Below are 19537 nucleotides of genomic sequence, written 5' to 3' on the forward strand. Positions count from 1 at the left end.
ATTATTCATTTGGTTAGGTCATGAAATATTAAAACTGAATAATTCTAAGTGTTTTGATATTTGGACTAGTCGTATTTCAGTAACTTTTAAGTATTGCAATGATTTTCTTATGGATTGGCAATACGCACGTTGTACGAAAATGGACGTAATTCATATAATATTTGTTGCCAAAGGAGTTTCACTGAAATGCTTTCGTCGAAGCTTATGACAGCACTGTCAGCTATATTGATTTACGATCTTGATATATTTTTTTTTTAATTCAAATATGTAGAAAATATGAAAAAAATTTACCAACACTATGTTTTCCCATACAGAATACTGATGTTCTTTGTGACATCAGTATCATGTGAATTAATTTTACTATAAAACGCCCTTTGTCGAGGCCCGACGTGCGCCATTTAAAATAAATTGTACATTAGTGTAAATTTAAAGAACCATTGGTTAATAAATATATAAAATATGTTGCTGAAAAAATTTATTGAGTGTTTCATAAAAAAAAAGAGCACAAACAATTATAATAGTGGACTATTAATCACATTTATTTTATATGCATATACCTACCTAATATTAAGTAGAATGACGTTCTAACTAGAACAAGTGAACAATATTTAATTGTTTATCACGTCATAAAGATACTTATAATGTTTACTAGCTACATTTTGCCAAACATTTTAAATTGATAACAAGAAATTATTTACAATAGTAATTTATATATACTATATGATATATTTCAACATCCAAAATCATTATTGTTAAGGCACTTCCATTTTAATTGACTATGTTTTAACATTGGCAAACAGAAAAGAAATAACCAAGTTTCGTATGCTACGCGATACATATTTGTACGTGCATATCTTCATATGATTTTTATATGAGTAAGGTCTCTACCCATTATCAAATATTTTAATAAACAGTACTACATCAATTAGGCTACTAATGGTATGGTTGTGGTTTAGATAAGTACTACTTTAGTTACTTTAAGCCTGTCAAATTTCGAATTTGATAATATTCACTGTTCACCCTTTCTTTAAACTAGAGAAGCTAAGATTACTAGCTCATGTGTATTGGCTGCTTAAAAATAATGAGATTTACAAAGGCTTTAACTTTAACATTATACGTATATAAAACAATAACGACAATCTTTACCAACCACATAATATTATAATCCTGAAATCCTGAGTGACTACTCGTCATTGTTGACACTACTACAGCTTTGAAAATCAACTTTATGTAGATTTTTGTATATATAGATAATAAATAAAAATAAATTTCATACTGTCTCCACCAAGGTAGTTGAGGAAACTTATTAGAATACAGAATATGTATAAATTAACAATATGTAAATACAATAACATCTGTAATAAGTTGGTACTTTAAGTACCTATCTCTCCAGAGCGTAAAATGTATTCTAACATTAAAAAATACTGATCCTAAATACTGTAAATACTATTATTGTTGCAAATTAAATTATTAGTTGACACATTCACAACACAACCTATAAACTATAATTAATAATATTTAAATTCATCGATATTTATAATACCTTTTGTCATGGAGAGTCACATAATTTTTACATTTCACTACATCAAAGATCATCATGATTGAATGTCTAGTAAGAAAAATGTATAATTGGGATGTTTATGTATTTAAATTAGGATTTTCTTCAATAAATGTACAATTTACTTCTGACCTCAAGCACCAATTCATGACAATCTTACACATAAAACAGTTCAGCTAATTTTTTGTCTAATGTAATGCTGAATAACATGTGTGTACATAAAGTGTATATTAATTGACTATATTTAAACAGTATTGTTTTGAAGACAATTATTCCAAGTACTGTTACAATATAAATGGCGGACGGATATCTAAGCTGCTTCTCATTAAAAAAACATCATAATTCATTTAATTTCATTTCAATCAAGTAATAATTGTATATCAAACATTTTTTCTAACTCAGATCTGTTAAAGTCTGGGGCTATAATGAACGGGCAGAGATAAAATGAGAGTTCTTGAAGATTTGGTGCACTAGTCTTTATTACTTTAGCAACCTGCATAGTAACATGCAAACACCTGGACAGGCTCAAGTATGTTAGATTTTGAAAAGTGTTATTTGAGAAATATGCAAGTAAAGCACTTGTAGAGAAATACCCATGACGAAGTTTCAGAGAATGTAAATTTTTCAATCTATACAAGTGTAATAAACTTGAATCGAATAAAGTTTTACAAGTCATTATATGTAGCACCTGTAGAAATTTGCAGTTCGATATATACCTTATAATATCATCATTTAATGTGTCCCCATAAATATGCAAAGCCCTCAATGAGGACTGTTTGGTTCTCAATAAGGATTCTAGAAAATCAGCTGGAATATTTTTCATTTTCTCCATGCTAATACTCACTAAATTTGTACACTGCAACATGCTATACAGACTACTTTGTGTCAATGCAAAATTTGATAATACCAATGTTTCTAAATTTTTCAATTTTTCAAATGGTAGATGGTATACAAAATTTCCATTAGCATTTTCTGGATTCTGAACAATCAAAGAGTTACGAAAACTCAAGAATTTTAAATTAGGCCAGTGTCCCAGATCTTCAAAAATACAACTATCAACTTGAGAAATACTGATTTCTAAATGGGTCAAATTAGGGCAGTAACTTATTAGGGAAGATCTAACTTGAGAATACAACTTGAAATACTGTAATTTAACATTTTTTAAATACTTAGCAACAAAAGGCACAATACTTTCACTAATCCTGACATAATTCTTCATACAGACTATAAGCCGTGTGTTGTCCCAGACGCATGGTGTGAGGCACAGTTGCTGCCACCTCATGCAGACTTTAGCAATGGCTAAAAGTGACTCAAAGTCAATCATGGAAAAAATATATATCAGTATTTCATTTGGTAGGTCATTTATGGTAAGAGTGTTGCTGTTTAACTGAGCACCTGTCATCTCGAGGTGCACCATGCTCGATGACAGCAGGCCCCCCTATGGTAGCACTGCAACCAATAAAGTAGAATAAGAACAATGAACACTACTTATGGAACTACAATAAAAATCACAAAAGTAATATTGTTGCTAACTTTGAGAAGTTGAAATATAATCAATTCATTAGTCTTGAAACAAAGCAGCTACTTCCCTAATTAACTTTAAGGTCACGAACCTTAGGTAAAAATGAATATTGTTTGTATATATATGTATATTAATATCCACGCTATAACTGTATAACAACATACATCATTACCTCAGATTTACCTTGCTTCCTATTTGAGATAATCGTAATGTTTGCATTAGTAAAATCATAATTTATGTACTTTTTTAGACACAGATGTTCACAATGTAAAAAATAACTCAAAAGTAATACGCTTCATTTGGAATTAAATATTGCATTCTAAAAATAGTGAGAATGAATGTTTAATAAATCAATTTTTAAAAGAAATATTAAAAATAACTTTCATCTTGATACTATTTTTGTATGACGGAATTGATGTATCTGACATTAGATAGAATTGACTTTGACATTCTAGGCAAGGAATATTTTTTAGTACGTTTGTTCCGTTGTAGAACAGGCTAAGGTCGGAAAACATGGTGCCTAGTCTTTAATATGATAATTTGGAATGCAAGAAATACTTAAAATGTCAAGTGTGTCAGTCATCATCTGTACCATAGAAAAAAAAAATTTTTTTAACCTCATGATGATTTAGCTGACATATCAGATGGCGAAGGCTAAATCCGGCCCCCTACTATGACCGACCAACCGTAGGACTGGCCCATATTATACCTAGATATCTAAAGTGATGAGATAGATAATGTTTTTTTTTTCATGGGTGATAATATTATAGTAACTCCGATTGCGCGATCGGTGCCTATACACTGGTAGAATACCAATACAAGATAATAGGTGAAAATGAAAGCAGGCCAGTTAGCCCATCGCGACGACTTTAGCAAGATCAAATCTAGATTCCAAATAATCCGTTATAAAAAATTCTAAAAGCCGGACCTATACTGAAGACGTTTGCTCACAAATACAAACAGCACAAATCTTTGCATGTTTTTTTTTTACAACACAGGGAGCAAACGAGCATGCGACTCACCTGATGGTAAGTGATTACCGCCGGTCACAAATCTATAGTTCAGATATAAACTCTAATCAAAAGCAGCTTAATTATCCATATTCTCTTTATATTACTATACTCTCTGTTATTGATGTTGAATTATTAATGATGAATCCTTTACATAAATAATTAACTGATCTTGAAAATATCTCATTAGTAAACATGGGTTAGGGAAAATTTTGATTTTGTTCTTCTGTGGTTTCGCTACATTGTCACATTGGTTCAAACTGTTACAGGCATGTGACGGTAAATTAAGTGTTGAGAAAGCATTTTCATGTAAAATATATGTAGTAATTTTTTAAAAACTTTATGTACATTCTTTCGAAGTTTTCCTCACATATTCTATATTTTTCACATTACTAACATACTTCCCTCCCTTCCCCATCGCCATTGCCCACATCTAGGTAAACGCGAAAGAAATCGTATCGATTTGGAAAAAAATATATGTCATTTGGGTAAAAAATCAAAAACAGCATCTGGCAACCCTGGAAGGAGAGTGAGATCTCATAAGGCACTCGTGCATCTATAACTACATGTATATGTCTGTATTATATCTTCTTATCTTACCTAGTAGAATCTATAGGATAGTTAAAATGATACATACTTATTTTTTTATTATTGTTCTTACATATTTGCAGTATCTACTTACACGTATATTTTCATTTTTTACATTCAGACATTCTTACATACACTTGATGAAATGCTAAAACAAACGATTCACATCAACCGTGAATTCGAGCACTGGCTGACGCTAAACCAGTGCCTGTCGTCTTTACGCTCACATACTGCCTTCATGCTTACAATAATGAATAGTTACGTGAAAACGTGTAAACCACTCCAGAAAGTCGTGATGATATTAAATGTAGTGAATAATAATAAAAATAATTACTGAAACCTTTCAATATTCGCAATTTCATTATTTACAACGTAGTCATAGATTGATATCTACACATTCTATAGCTTACTTCTTTTTTATACCTACCACTGAGGTGGCAAACAAACATACCTATGGACTGCAATGCCAGGGGTATTAAGCGTGCGTTGCCGACTCTTGAAAAACCTTTTTATAATTATTTATTATAAGTATTTATTTATAAAGATACATACTACGGTACTTATTGTCATATAATAATATCTAATGTGTTAATAATTTATGCGGCGAAAATATTCGACGTGTTTCGAATATTGCTCGTAGGTATAAACACCGAATTCAGGCACTGACCGAGTTAGCACAAACCGGTTTTTTCCAATCGAAGCGAGTACGCGGCAAGTGGCTAGTATCAAAGTGCCAACGCAAACGAGCCGAGTTTGTCACTATTCCTATCTGAGTAGATTTGCATCTGTAGACAAATATTTTTAAAAACTTTACACTTTAAAAAAAAATAAAAAAAAAGTAAAAAAAAGTATTTTTTAACTTTTTTTTTATTTTTTTTTTTTTATTTTTTGTTTACATTCCTAAATTATTTCCCTGTGGTATAATAGTAGTAGCTCTGACGTCAGGGAAAAGGCGTAGCCTGGTGGCGCACTGTGGCCAAGTTTATTATCTGAGGCTTCCTTATCTAAGGTTGAGTAAAACGAAAAAATATTTTTGTCTATTTATTTATAGAGGTAAATTAATAAATAAATACATCTAGAAAGAAGTACATTTAAGTGAATCAAAATACTATTTATAAAACCGGTGGTAAATAAGTTGCTGCTGGCGTTGATACAGTGCCGTATCCTGAAGGAGGCAAATATCCGGTAGTCGGTGATGGAGCCGGAACTGCAATGGGAGCTGGGGATTGGGCTGGAGTGGGTGCAGGAAGTGGTTCGGAAGGAGGAGCAGGTTTCGGAGGCAAATAGTTTGTTTCAGGCACCTGGACAGGGCCAGGTGAACTAAACTGTAATGTGGTTGGACTTAACGGTTTAATCGGCTCAGGTGTGCCACCTACAGATGGTACATTGGCTGATAAACTGACATCTACCTGAGCGTTGCCTCCCGCTACAGGAGGTAGATACTTAGGAGCATTAGTCGACACACTGTCAGAAGCAACTATATTCGGTGCGGTTGATGTTGGTACGTTGTAATTGTAACCACTGGGGCCCGCGCCCGAAGATGCCTGACTACCAGACGTGGCAGCATTTTGAGTTCCGTAGTTATAACCGGAAGATGTTCCACCCGAACTTGCCTGTGAACCTGACGCGCCTGAGCTTTGGCTGCCATAATTGTACCCGCTTGCACCGCTAGCAGATCCGCCAGTAGCAGCTGTAGAAGCCGCAGTGGAACTTGAGTAGCCGATATTGACGGTATCGCCACTCGATGGAACTGGATACGCGTAATACATTTGCTGCTCCCGTGTCCTGTCAACAGTTGGCGCTTGAGTGGAGACAGTCGAAGGTCGCGTTGGTAGATCAAACGATATATTCGGTTTATTATACACGTACCCATCTTGACGCTTCACACGAACAATTTCTGGACTGTAGTCTTGTGGGGATGACTGCACATCGAGAAAATTTGCTTTTACATTTAAAGTGATCAGATATATAAAGCCAATTGCGTATTTTATACGTACAAACATTTTGTAAACACGTTAAGGTATATTGATTTGTTAACTAGACATCTATCTGCAAAAAGACAGCTTCCATTTTAGTTGCCATTATTTATAATAATTTTGAGGAAGTTACCTCTGCAATATTGTGACATACTTCCACTGTTAACCCTTCAACTGTTTATTTATAAAATTGTATTACAATACATTGTTTTTTTCTATTTATAAAAAACTGAGAAAATAAAATAGAATAAAGAAAGTAACTGATGAGGACAGAGTGCTTAAGGTTTCTAAGAATATGCAAATGATGTTGCATTTGTGACCAATTTCATTGTTTGTACTTTCTTATTCCTCCAGTTTTTACAATAACACTAATGGAATCGTGATTAACACTTCTTTTAAATAAATATATCAATATCATTTAAACTCAGCTTGATATACACTACAAATAATTGTATTACTGTCTGAGTACCTTTTACTTATTATGAGAAGCCCACCGCTAAAGGGTTAATGTGGTTTAGCAAAATTACGAAGTAAGAAGATTAACAGAATGCAATTACTTTTAGTGTTATACCTATTTACTTGATAATAATATTCTTTGTTTAGGAATTCATTGTAGCAGTAATGAAATATTAGGAGTACAAATAAGTTTCCGCCGTTTTATTGTGGATGGCGCGGCACGGAGTTTCGGTTTTTCGCAGATGATCTTAAAAAATAGTTTCGACATTCAAGACCAACATAACCTATTAATATTATTGATTTGATATTGGTAAAATATAATTTTTATAACTTGAAAATGTCAAAATTTGAGCCAAATAAGCGTCATTTGCGGGAAATATTAATTTACTTCTTTAATTTAAAGAAATCTGCTGCTAAGGCGCATCAATTGCTCGTAGAAGCATATGGTGAGGGTGCTTTTGAGAGAACGTGTCGAGAGTGGTTTCAAAAGTTTAAAAACGGTGATTTCGACGTAGAAGACAAAGATCGCAGTGGAAGGCCAAAAATTTACGAGGATGCAGAATTGGAGGAATTATTGGAGGAGGATTCATCTCAAACACAAAAAGAACTTGCTCTAACATTAGAAGTCACTCAGCAAGCAGTCTCACATCGTTTAAAATCATTAGGAATGATTCATAAACAAGGAAATTGGGTTCCGTACGAATTAAAGCCGAGAGATATTGAACGCCGATTATGCTTAAGTGAAATGCTGCTAGCTAGACATAAAAAAAAGGGTTTTTTACATCGTATCGTAACTGGTGATGAGAAGTGGATACATTATGACAATCCAAAAAGAAAAAAATCATGGGGATTACCTGGCCACGCGTCAACATCAACAGCAAAACCGAATATTCACGGAAAAAAACTTATGCTGTGTATTTAATAAGGTGTAGTGTATTATGAGTTGCTTAATCCGAGCGAAACAATTACTGGAGCCCTCTATCGAACACAATTGATGAGATTGAATGAAAGAAAAAATATATCTAGACACGAAAAAATTATTCTTCTGCATGACAATGCTCGTCCACATGTTGACGTAAAAAAGATTTGGAAACACTTGATTGGGAAGTGTTACCCCACCCGCCGTATTCACCAGACATTGCACCGTCCGATTATCACCTGTTTCGGTCCATGGCACATGCTCTGACAACGCAGCGGTTTACATCTTATGAGGATACCAAAAATTGGGTTGATTCGTGGATAGCCTCAAAAGACAAGGAGTTCTTCAGACGTGGAATTCGAATGCTGCCTGAGAGATGGGAAAAAGTGGTTGCAAGTGATGGGCAATATTTTATATAAATCTATATTACCGTTCTTCTATAATAAATATTTAATTTGTGTTAAAAAACGGCGGAAACTTATTTGTACTCCTAATAAAAGATTTTTATCTTCATCAACCGTTTTGTCTTTTTAATAATCATGTAATTTTAGACATAGTTACATTTAAATAAATATATCTGTTTTTATAAACGTGACAGAGATTTAAAAGAATAACTGTTGAATTTCTTGCGGGCTCCTCTCAGCTGATAACAACTTTCCGAACCCTGCAGTAAATTAAAAAAAGAAAAAAAAATTCAACAAGTCCATTTGAATAAAGATGATTTGAATTAAAAAAAAATATTTTGACAAATTTTGGCTAATTAAATAAATAATTAGGCCAAATAGGTTGAGAGGGTATGTATAAAACACACCTATTTCCTTCTAATGCTACATTGAATAACAGATACCTACTAGCCGACCTGATAGAAATTGTAAACCGTCGCCAAAAATATAAAATACTTATGTAGTAGGACGTAATTTGATACGTCTTACTACAGTAAACTTTCTGGCCGACAGTGTGGTGCTTACTTTTTCAAAATATTGTGAGAAAAAAACTTAAAAAAGAAATCAAAGACTGTAAACATTTGGGTGGAGGGAGTCTTTATTATTTGAAAGGGAGTCGGTATTATCTGAAAAATATTAAATAAAAACATAAGCACATTTGTCGTCTGCATACTCTACTCTCTTACAATGATATTAATTACAATGGCTCGTTATAGTATAGTAAACGAGTATATCCAACGAGTTAAAGTGAAAGGAAATGTTAGTGTACGCACACGCTGGGTCCATAGTAAACGTTATATTAGTGTCTCGCTGTATTTCTGGTTCGTATGCACTCATTATTTTTTTTAACTTATTCTCTTAAGTAACAATATAAATGATTCAAATCAGCCAGATAATGGCAGGAATTAATAACTACATGCCTACTTGTACTAGAAGTGTGTTCGAATTTTGAATATTAAAAACAACAATATTCGTTTAAACACTTAATAACCAGTTTTTTTTTTAACAGTGATCAACCGAATAGTGATTAGGAACTTCGTACATTAATTGTTTAGTTAATTAATACATTAAATGCCTATCTATTCGTATTTACTTTATTATTACATATAAAACGATTACAATGCATTCTATGAACTCATGAGTTTCATCTATTCCCTGAAGTTAATATATACCAACTTCTTAATATTCAACTATTTAATTAATAAATTTATGCAAATTTAAAGATTATAGTCTTGTTTACTTATTTATTTTTATTTCAGTATCACTTATTTTGATTAACAAACTCAATATGCACTTGTTTTTCTCGATGCGTTTCTCAACTGTTGTGACGGCCTTCAAAACAAGTTTAAAATTTAGCCAAATGTTCAGTGGCACAAGCGTAGGAAGTATCTATTTTAATTTAAAATTAATTCATGTTAAATGTTATTAATATTGAATATTATAATTACTTCATACTTAACATATACGTGTACATTAAAACCTTTAAATTATTTAATGTAAATTATGTACAATAAAGATTTTAGAATACACTACAATACTTTTTTTTTTTAAAACGACTAAAAAATGGATTGCATATCTGTGTTTTTTTTCTTTATTTTACTTACTTGGTTTCACCTTAACTGCAAGTGTATTACTGCATTTCAAGGAGAGTCTAGTGGGTCGTCGCCACGCCCAGAAATACCCAGATTTGTTTGGCGCACCCCCCAGGGTTGAGTTGCTTTCAGTTATAAACAAAAATATGTCTAAAAATAAATATGTTTCCTTTTTAAGAAGCCGGGCTCCTCCTACATGATGATCTTAAATACGCTAACGCTTAGCTCTTCATCTTATAATGGCCAGCAGATAATTTTTAAAGTCGGTTGTATTCAAGTTTAGAAAAATAAAGTTGCAATCACTATGGATAGAAAAATAACAAAATATAATAAAATATTTCATAATTAATCGAGTCGGAATTTTATCGAGAGTTTTAAAACTATTACAATTTGCAATTTCGGGTGGAATTTAACTTAGAAGATACCTAACATAATGTCAATTAACACGTATTTCATATAAAACATGAAATCACCTAAATGTCCGATTCGGTTTCCGTGATTTCTAATTTTAATTTAATTTTTTTCCCAAAATTTAATTTTATTAAATTTCCCAATTTACAATGATTTAGAAAATTTAGAAAATGGTGAAAAAGATATATAAATGCTATTTATTTTATATCGCATTAAAATTAAGGCATTCTTAGGTTACACTATCCGTTTACCATCAGACGGGATATATGTCTTTTTTGCCACCTTCGTGGTATAAAAAAAAGTGACAATGAACGCATTGCAAATATTAATATTACTATTTCAGGTAATTATTGCAGCTGTGTATACCCGTTTCAACTAGGTATTTCTCAAACAACAATACCTACATTTTCTGAACAATGGTGCTCAAACTGTACGCGGTGTGTGACGGGCCGCCATCTTTGTCGGTACGTCAAGCGTTGGCCAAGCTAGAGTTGCCTTTCGAATTGGTCGAGGTGGACTATTGTACAGGAGCTCACATGACATCCGAATATGCATTGGTAAATAAAGAGATATTTATTTCTTACTAGCTGTTTGAATCCGTATTAGCTGCGTATAAAATCCGTTTTGCTGTTTAAGCGTAATTAATTAACAAACATACAAACGTCGTTACAAAATTTTACATCTATAATACTAGTAAGATAATAGTAGTCCTTACTAATATTATAAAAAAGGGGAAAAGGGAAAAAATAAGAAAAAGTGAGTTTGTTATGTTTAATTCTTGTCGAATTAATCATGGTGGGCCAACTGACCTGCATTCATTCTCACCTATCATCTTTCACTGGTGCCTCGTCGGTGTATACCGATAGCATGGGCCATTACCATTCCATTTTCACCCATTAAAAAAAATATTATAAAAAATTAAGTGTTTGCTTGTTAAGTTATAGCGCCTTAACGGCTTAACCAATTACTATTAAGTTTTTTTTAATAGTCTTACCTGCGCTAACGGTATCCGATGGCGGGGCACCAGTGAGGGGTGATAAGTGAGAATGAAAAGGCAGGTCAATTAGCCCATAGTGATGAATACATTTGGTATTCAGTACGATGGTATCCAGGGGGGACCACGTGGATATCGACTTCACGGTATATTGCTAGTATTGGAACTGGTAGTCCGCATTACTAAAAATCCTTTTCCGCCATTACAATGAAGTTTGGTATACACATACTATATAGCATGAAGATAGTTATAGGCTTACGTTTTATCTCTGTCAGCGAACATTCCCCGGTCACGCGGACAAAGTCGTGAATAAAAGCTAGTAATTAATATAGTCGAGAAGTAACATATCAAGCACAGAATCAAAATATAAAACTATTTTATTGGATTTTATACCAAAATCGGTCAAATCCCTGTATTTTCGAAAATAAATAACTTTTCCAATGAAAAGTCCTTCAAATATTTCATGCTTACAAAACAAGCGGTCACGTAATCTGCTTAAGTCCAAAATAGTTTTTAATGGGTAGACTACAGTCAAAGAACTACATTTCATAGGTAAAGGTAAAAAATAAAATTAATTACATACTATTTGATTAACATTGTTGTTTCATTAATGACTTATTTATTTATACTTATGCACACATTAAAATCCTGATGGCATTCTCTACCGTTTAATATCAGTAATTCTGTAATTTTTTTTTATGTTAACTTTATTTCAATATCTTATAGTTTATGCAGTTATCAAAAATATATATTAATTATATACAAAATTTTACATACATAGAAACATATCTGTCACGCCTGTCTCCCATTAGGGTAGGCAGAAACAATGGAACGCCAAATGCTTCGATTCAAACAAACCTCTTTCGCTTCTTCCACATTCATCAATCTTGTCATACACGCTCGTCGGTTACGGGTACTTTTAATTTGGCCCTTCTTCAGCACGTCGCCTATTTGGTCGACATACGTCCGTCTAGGGCGTCTAGGGCATTCTTGCTCGATAAATCTCTTTCGTAATTCTTCTTTCATCCATTAAAAAAAAAAATACAAAATTTTATATATATTATATATATAAATATGTTAAAAATATAGTCTATCTATTATATACACACCTGACATCTACCTGCTATAAATATCAAGAACAAGTACTTAGAAAATTATTTAAATATAAAAAAATTCTTTGAGATCACTGCCAGTTGGTAAGGTACCTCAGTAATTCTAAATCTATCTATATTGCTAGATTTTGAATTACATTCGTATGACTGGTCCCTTTCCTCTCTTCTGGTGTAAAATCATAATTATATTCCAGATGAATCCTCAAAAAGAAATACCGGTGTTGGACGACGATGGATTCTACCTGAGCGAGAGCAACGCCATACTGCAGTACCTCTGTGACAAATATAGGCCCGGCACGCCTTTATACCCAGTGGATTCTAAGATAAGGTCAGCCAATGCTTATTCTATGAACTACACAAGGAAATAATATCATGCTAGGAATACCTAAGTAAGAAGAGGGGGAAAGGGTTTGTTAGTAATGTGGACTACCAGTCCCATTGCTAGCAATATACTCGTACCTAATTGAGTCAACCTTCTCGTTCTCCGTGAAAACCGTCGTGTTGAATTCCAAGTGTATTTATAACTGGCCTGCTTTTTTGGGGAGAAGGGATCGTTAGTAATGCGGGCTACCAGTCCCATTGCTAGCAATATACCCTGTCAGGTCGACCTCCACGCGGTTCCCTCTGGAAGCCATCGTGCTGAGTTCCAGGTGTATTAATTACGATGGGCTGACTGACCTGCTTTTTTCATTATTCACTTATCATCCCTCACGGTGCTGACGGTGCTCCGCCAGCGTATACCGTTAGCGTAGGCGGGGTTACCATTCCATTAATCATGCATTAACACTAGAAAAAAAACTGGCCTGCTTTTTCGATCTCACCAATGATCTCTCACTAATGCTCCACCAGCGTACTTCTGTTTTTTTTATGAATGACAATGGAATGGTTATCCCGCCTGCGCTATCAATATACACTGGCAGGGCACCAGTGAGGGTTAAGTGAAGACGAAGCAGGTCAGTTAGTTCATCGTTTATTTTATTTTATAATTATAAATTCACTATGTCTAATCAATCACGATGTTTTCCAAGGGCAACCGCGAGGAGGTCGACCTGATAGAGTATTTTGCTAGTAATAAGGTACTTATCCCCATTACTAACAATCTCTTTTCTCCTCAGCGTATACTGTTAACGCAAAGGCCGGCAGCACACCTGCAATGCCGTTGCTATTGTGGATCATGAGCGGCAGTAGTCACTTTAGTGTTGTGAGAAATGATCGGAAACTCGAGCTCCGAGTCGAAGTAATGAGTCTTTTGAGTGTTAAAGGTGCTCGTTTACCCCTGTGTTGTAAAAAAAAGACCACTCTATTGTCATTCATGAAAAAAACCTAAGTATAGATAATTTGGTGGCAAACAATCTGCAGAGTAGCGTATCGGAAATATTAGTAGAAGACACTAATAGTGATAAATTCACTATTAGCGACTTCTACTATGAAGCGACTTCTTTTATGATTCTGAATGGTGAATTACTGTTTATTAGAGTGTTATTTTCCGCCTATACAAAATTGTATACCCACCAGTTACAACATGAGTTAACATAGCCAATGTGGAAGGAAAAAGGATTCTTAGTAATGAGAATCTAAAAGACCCATTGCTAGCAATATACTAGGTCGACCTTCACGCAGCTCCTCCTGGAAACCATTATGTTTAACTCGTATAGAATTCGTCACGATGGGCTAACTGGTCTCCTTTCATTCTCACCCATCATCTGTCACTGTTGTCTTGCCGGTGTATGCCGATAGTGCAAGCGGTAAAGTATGATTAATTGTATTTATTTTTCAGAGCCATTATAAATCACCGACTGTGCTTCAATTTATCAACATACTACGCCAATATCAGTGCATATACGGTAAGTTTTTCTTTCACATTTCGTCGAATACGTCACTTTCCATTACCTACATACATTACCAGAGGAAGACTTTGAACAAAAAGTCGATTGCTTGGGTACCTCTGTCCCATTCGTGTTTCAACCATGAAGCAGTTGTGTTCGCATGGCTGTGTTTCGGTTTGAAGGGTGGAATATAGCGTGCATTTACTGGGTACAGAGGAATAACACCTGAGTCCTCAGGAATTGCAACGCAAGCGGGGTATCATGGGCAAAACAGTATACTCTATTATGTCTATGGTACTACTAATGTCTATAGGCGACGGTTACCACTTTCCATCAGGTGGGCCGTCAGCTTGTTTGTCATTCTAAGTTGTATAAAAAAAATTTAAACGATGGTATAAGAATAGTAGCTCCACCTGCGCTATCGGATATATCATCAGTCACTGGCTGGCATCATATATTAGTCGGTAGTCCCCATTATTGACAATCAGTACCCCTTACCTCCGCCTACATACGATTTTTTTAATGGATGATAATGAAATAGCAACCCCGCCTGCGCTAATGATATACCAGTGAGAGATGATTAATGAGGATGAAAAGACAAGTCAATTTGCCGATCGTGATGAATTTACCTGGAGTCAAACATGATGAATTCACCTAGAATCAAACATGATGGTTTCCAAGGGAGACTGCGAGGAGGTCGTCTTGACAGGGTATATTGCTAGTAATGGGAAAACTAAATTCCATTACTAACAATCCATTCCCCCATCTGCATACATTACATACTTTTAGCATTAAGTTCGCCATGTACACATATATGAACTAATAAATAAAAAAATGCAGTGCTACAAACAGGAATGAGAATTTATAGTAATGGCAATACCCCTTTCAGTTAAGGCTGGACATTATTGACACCTGGTGGAGTTTGGAATTCATCTTTATAAGATAGAACATCCTTGTACTACTTCCATACATATTTATATACATATCTTGAATACGGCGAAACTGGTCAGGTAATGAAATATAGTTAAATAAATATATGTAGAAGTAGAACAAGGATATCCTAATTCACAAAGATAAATATTCCATTTATTATAGCACATAATCTAAGTACATACAGCACTGATAACTTACTAGGGTTTCGTGCTAAAAAATTACAAAGTACTCCGTATAAAGGAAGTGCGTGCACTCGTAGGTACATATAGTTAGATAAGTAGGTTATGTTATATTTCATCATCATCAGCATTTGACTGTCCACTGCTGAACATAAGCTTCCCCCTTGGGGGGTTTTACCAGTAGTTACCATGTTTAGCAGGCGAATTGGCAATCGCAGTCAGGCTTTAGGGATGTTTTAAGAGAGACGTTGCTGCCTATTTCTCGCCCCTCTTAGTCGGCTTTTATGATACCCACAGGATAGGAAAGGGTGGCCTATTCTATGCCGGGACCACACGGCCATGTTGTAGTTGGTTTGGCAAAAGTCTCAAAAATGATATTTAAAAAAAAAATTCCAACTAATGTTGGTAAAACTTAATACTTATATATGTTTATCAGCTAGAGATCATTGAACCCAGACAATGTTACCGTGATAATCGTATTACAAACATCACCTACTTATCCAATAAAAACAGGTCTTGTTTACTGTCTATAGAAAAACTAGTATAATTTAGGAATCTCTTTCTTTTTTATTACTTCTCTTTGTTGAAAATATGGTAATCGAAATTTTGTTGTATAGTTTTTGATATTGTAGACATCTTCATATTAAACTGACCTCGAGCCTGCAAATCTTTTCATACATTGATAGGTAATATTTACACGCTTTTCTTTAACCTCCCTCATTCACAACTTAACTCATGAAGAATATCACGCTTGTTCTAAATGTGTTTTTAATGAACACATATTTTTGTTATTACTGGTATATTTTTCAACTAGTGGTACCACTTTGACCACATAGCCCAAAGAACTGACAACCGATGGTAAAGAAAGGCTCTTGAGTAGCGACCTCGTATAGGCAGTGTAGGACAACCCCTTCCCACCCCCACTAGATGGAATTACGACCGCAAATGCATTTTTTTTATACCACTGAGATGGCAAACAAGCATACGGCCCACCTGATGGTAAGTGGTTAATTGCAGAGAGTTTTTTTTTTATGGGTGAAAATGAAACAGTAACCCCGCCTGAACTGTCGGTATACATTATCTGGGCACCAATGAGGAATGATAGATGAGGATTAAAACAGGTCATTCGGCCCATCGTGACAAATTCAACAACACTTAATCACCATGGTTTCCAGGGGGAACCGCGTGGAAGTCAACCTGATATGGTAATTTGCTAGCAATGGAGTTGTGATATCCTATTGCTAACAATCCCTTTCCCCCAATTGCAGGGAATCTGTGGATACAGATGGCTCAGGAGCGTTATTTATGGCAATATATGGGGGAGGCCTATATTCAGCAGTGAACATGATGGCTGACTAAATGGCTGAGATGATGATGCTGAGTTGTCAAAAATCAATAAGTACTTATAATTTGTTTGTTTCAGATGGCACCAATATTCTTTGATTACGAACGCAGCCCATTAGGTCTGAAGAAAGTCCATATGGCGATGGATGTTTTTGAAACTTACTTAGAACGTCTGGGGACGAGCTATGCTGCAGCAAATCATGTCACCATCGCAGATTTCCCACTTATTAACTCCACGATGACACTTGAAGCTATTGATTTTGATATCTCAAAATACAAAAGAGTATGTATATATTAAATTCATATACAGTTCCGATAGTATAATGTGATTGTTGCTAATGATTTTTCGATCATACACCACTAAGTGATTTTTAATGATCAAATCCATAACGCTAACACGTTAAATATATTGTGATCTAAATATTATCTTATTAAAAAGTTATATTCTTATATTACAGATTAATAAATGGTATAATGATTTTAAACAAAACTATCCAGACTTATGGAAGATTTCTGAGGAAGCAATGAAGATAATCCAACATTTTGCTGCAAATCCTCCCGATTTATCCGGTCTGAATCATCCTATCCACCCAATACGTAAAGTTAAAAAATAGAGATATATTAAAATAACGCATTTATTTCTTTATACAACAACACAATAATTGTACATCAAAATAATGAACTAATACATAAACTGAATTTAACATTTATTGTTTGTACTTATTTCAAATAATAAATTTAACTTTACAATCGCTTCTTTGTCCAAATTTATTTTAAACACATCTCTTCATGTAACCGAGGCAAGAGTTTGTACAGCAATCAGTATGAAAATTACACTGAAATTAGAAAAAACATTTTTTTATTATTGTTGGTATAACTTCATTGGTCATATGTGAGGTGTAATTTTTAAAAGAAAAAAAATCATATAAAACGATTGCTAATCCAAAATTCAAATTGGTAAATGAAATAAAGTCCGCAAAATAATTTTGCTTGACGTTATTAAATATAAGTACATGGTTTCTTTACGAAGGATTCCAAAGCTCAGATTCTAAAGCAGATGATGACAGTGATAATATAATGACACTATCTTTTGTTTGCAACTTTATGCGCTTAGATTTTGGAAGTGGAATACTAATAAAATAGATCTATTAGATAATGTAACAAACGAAATATATACCAGATTTAAGTTGTATCTTTAAAGATACAACTGTGACAAACAAATCGCATCCAATTTGGTGCACTAGTTTTTGCATGATGCTGTAATAAATATGCAAACACGTAGACAAAAAATCTACAAATTATTATATTACTTGCTCCATATCAATTATTTATAGATATCTTCTATGCAGAGACAATAGGCTAGGTACAATTTTATTATAAGAAAAAAGAATAGACCATGGTTTCTATACCATATCAGCCGTTGACTATCCAGTGATAAACATAGGCCTTCCTCATAAAGGGGGAGGGGGGATTACCAGTAGTATCACGCTAGGCAGGCGGATTGGCAACCGCAGATGGGCTTTGGTGGTGTTTTAAGAAGGACGCTGTTATCCATCCCTTGACCATTAAATTCCCTTAGTCGCCTCTTACAACACACACGGGAAAGGAAGATGTATCCCATTCTATGCCAGGAGCACACGGCTGTGATCATTATGTTTGCAGTAAAAACTCGTAGTATGCATTCCGACGATTGAAAATAGTTACCAAATCATAATCTATTTATACAAATAAAAATAAATTGCCTAATGCACTTATCACAGAAGCACATCACTTCAGAACGCCGCTCCTATTTTAGGAATTATTTCTTTGTTATTTTTATAATTGTAAGAACAAGTTATATGTGATAGAAAATGTTTGAAAAATTCTATAGAAAAGTGAAAATGTTTGGATTAAAAAATCTACATAAAAAAATTGAGCGAATGAGCGGGAGGAAAGATTTGGTTTTATTTTCTTCATCCGTACGCACTTGCAAAGCCGAGACGGGAACATTATATTGAATGAATGATTTCAATAATTATCATGAGTACTGTGTTATACTTATTAATATGATTATACTCGTATAGTGTTACTTACATACTGTCCAACTTTGACACACTCTTTACTTGGAGAAACGGGAGCCTGATTTGTTGTTACTTCTTCGATTTTAGCATCTTTATCCTCTGTCATAGCATTATTAGGTTCATCATGGTCTTTAATATCAGTTTCGGAAATTTTACCATTATCTATTACATTACTGGTCACTAGCTCAATAATTACAACAAAGGATAAAAACAAAATAATAGGTGTGACACGAGACATTGTGGACAAAAGGTATTCGACACTAACGGGTACTACTTGAAGATACATGATTATATACTGTCAACAAATGTGCGGCTTTTACGATTAACCTATCTATACCAAAGTATGCTACCCGCATACCTAATGGGTAACGGCAGATAATATAACAGTAAACAACGCAAACAGGGTGGTACAATTCTTTAAAAAAAACATAAACATTTCATTAAGAAATTCTTATTAAGTAAAAGCTCATTACTATAACGATTAGGTTATAGTAATATGGAATATTCAACGAACCTGTTATTTTAGACGTAATACATTTAAATAAATATTCGTACACATACTGTTAATAGAGGTTTTTAAAAATATCAAATAGTTCAATTTCTTGTAATTGCAG

At 34.0% G+C, this 19537-nt stretch overlaps 3 protein-coding genes across 4 annotated transcripts; 1 reads left to right on the forward strand and 2 right to left on the reverse strand.

Moving 5' to 3' along the window:
- Positions 1–441: 441 nt before the first annotated feature.
- Positions 442–3515, reverse strand: LOC113518813 (F-box/LRR-repeat protein fbxl-1-like). Of its 2 annotated transcripts, none has more exons than XM_026903810.3 (2): positions 3264–3515; positions 442–3007 (listed from the first exon to the last, which is right to left on the reverse strand). In XM_026903810.3, exon 2 carries the CDS (start codon positions 2973–2975, stop codon positions 1917–1919), a length of 1059 nt encoding a protein of 352 aa, XP_026759611.1. In that variant the 5' UTR covers positions 2976–3007; positions 3264–3515; the 3' UTR covers positions 442–1916. The 2 variants fall into 2 exon arrangements, with proteins under 2 accessions (XP_026759611.1, XP_026759610.1); XM_026903809.3 differs by having other exon boundaries at positions 3253–3515.
- Positions 3516–5310: 1795 nt separating this feature from the next.
- LOC113519051 (uncharacterized) lies at positions 5311–6777 on the reverse strand. Its single transcript, XM_031907722.2, has 2 exons — positions 6548–6777; positions 5311–6463 (listed from the first exon to the last, which is right to left on the reverse strand). Exons 1-2 carry the CDS (start codon positions 6679–6681, stop codon positions 5791–5793), a joined length of 807 nt encoding a protein of 268 aa, XP_031763582.2. The 5' UTR covers positions 6682–6777; the 3' UTR covers positions 5311–5790.
- Positions 6778–9189: 2412 nt separating this feature from the next.
- On the forward strand, positions 9190–17618 carry LOC113519050 (glutathione S-transferase 1-1). The gene is made up of 6 exons (XM_052892534.1): positions 9190–9293; positions 10819–11032; positions 12776–12909; positions 14359–14425; positions 16943–17146; positions 17322–17618. Exons 2-6 carry the CDS (start codon positions 10892–10894, stop codon positions 17475–17477), a joined length of 702 nt encoding a protein of 233 aa, XP_052748494.1. The 5' UTR covers positions 9190–9293; positions 10819–10891; the 3' UTR covers positions 17478–17618.
- Positions 17619–19537: the final 1919 nt, after the last annotated feature.

Source organism: Galleria mellonella, unplaced genomic scaffold (assembly GCF_026898425.1).
Source record: "Galleria mellonella isolate WM207_F2 unplaced genomic scaffold, CSIRO_AGI_GalMel_v1 utg159, whole genome shotgun sequence".
Lineage (NCBI taxonomy): Eukaryota > Metazoa > Arthropoda > Insecta > Lepidoptera > Pyralidae > Galleria > Galleria mellonella.

Excerpts from the sequence above, each read along its gene's own strand:
- LOC113518813 (XM_026903810.3), bottom strand. The coding sequence starts at position 2,975 with ATGGTGCACCTCGAGATGACAGGTGCTCAGTTAAACAGCAACACTCTT.
- LOC113519051 (XM_031907722.2), bottom strand. The coding sequence starts at position 6,681 with ATGTTTGTACGTATAAAATACGCAATTGGCTTTATATATCTGATCACT. Across the intron at positions 6,464-6,547 it reads CGTGTGAAGCGTCAAGATGG|GACACGGGAGCAGCAAATGT; the intron begins GTACGTGTATAA and ends AACTGTTGACAG.
- LOC113519050 (XM_052892534.1), top strand. The coding sequence starts at position 10,892 with ATGGTGCTCAAACTGTACGCGGTGTGTGACGGGCCGCCATCTTTGTCG. Across the intron at positions 11,033-12,775 it reads TGACATCCGAATATGCATTG|ATGAATCCTCAAAAAGAAAT; the intron begins GTAAATAAAGAG and ends ATTATATTCCAG. Across the intron at positions 12,910-14,358 it reads CCAGTGGATTCTAAGATAAG|AGCCATTATAAATCACCGAC; the intron begins GTCAGCCAATGC and ends TTTATTTTTCAG.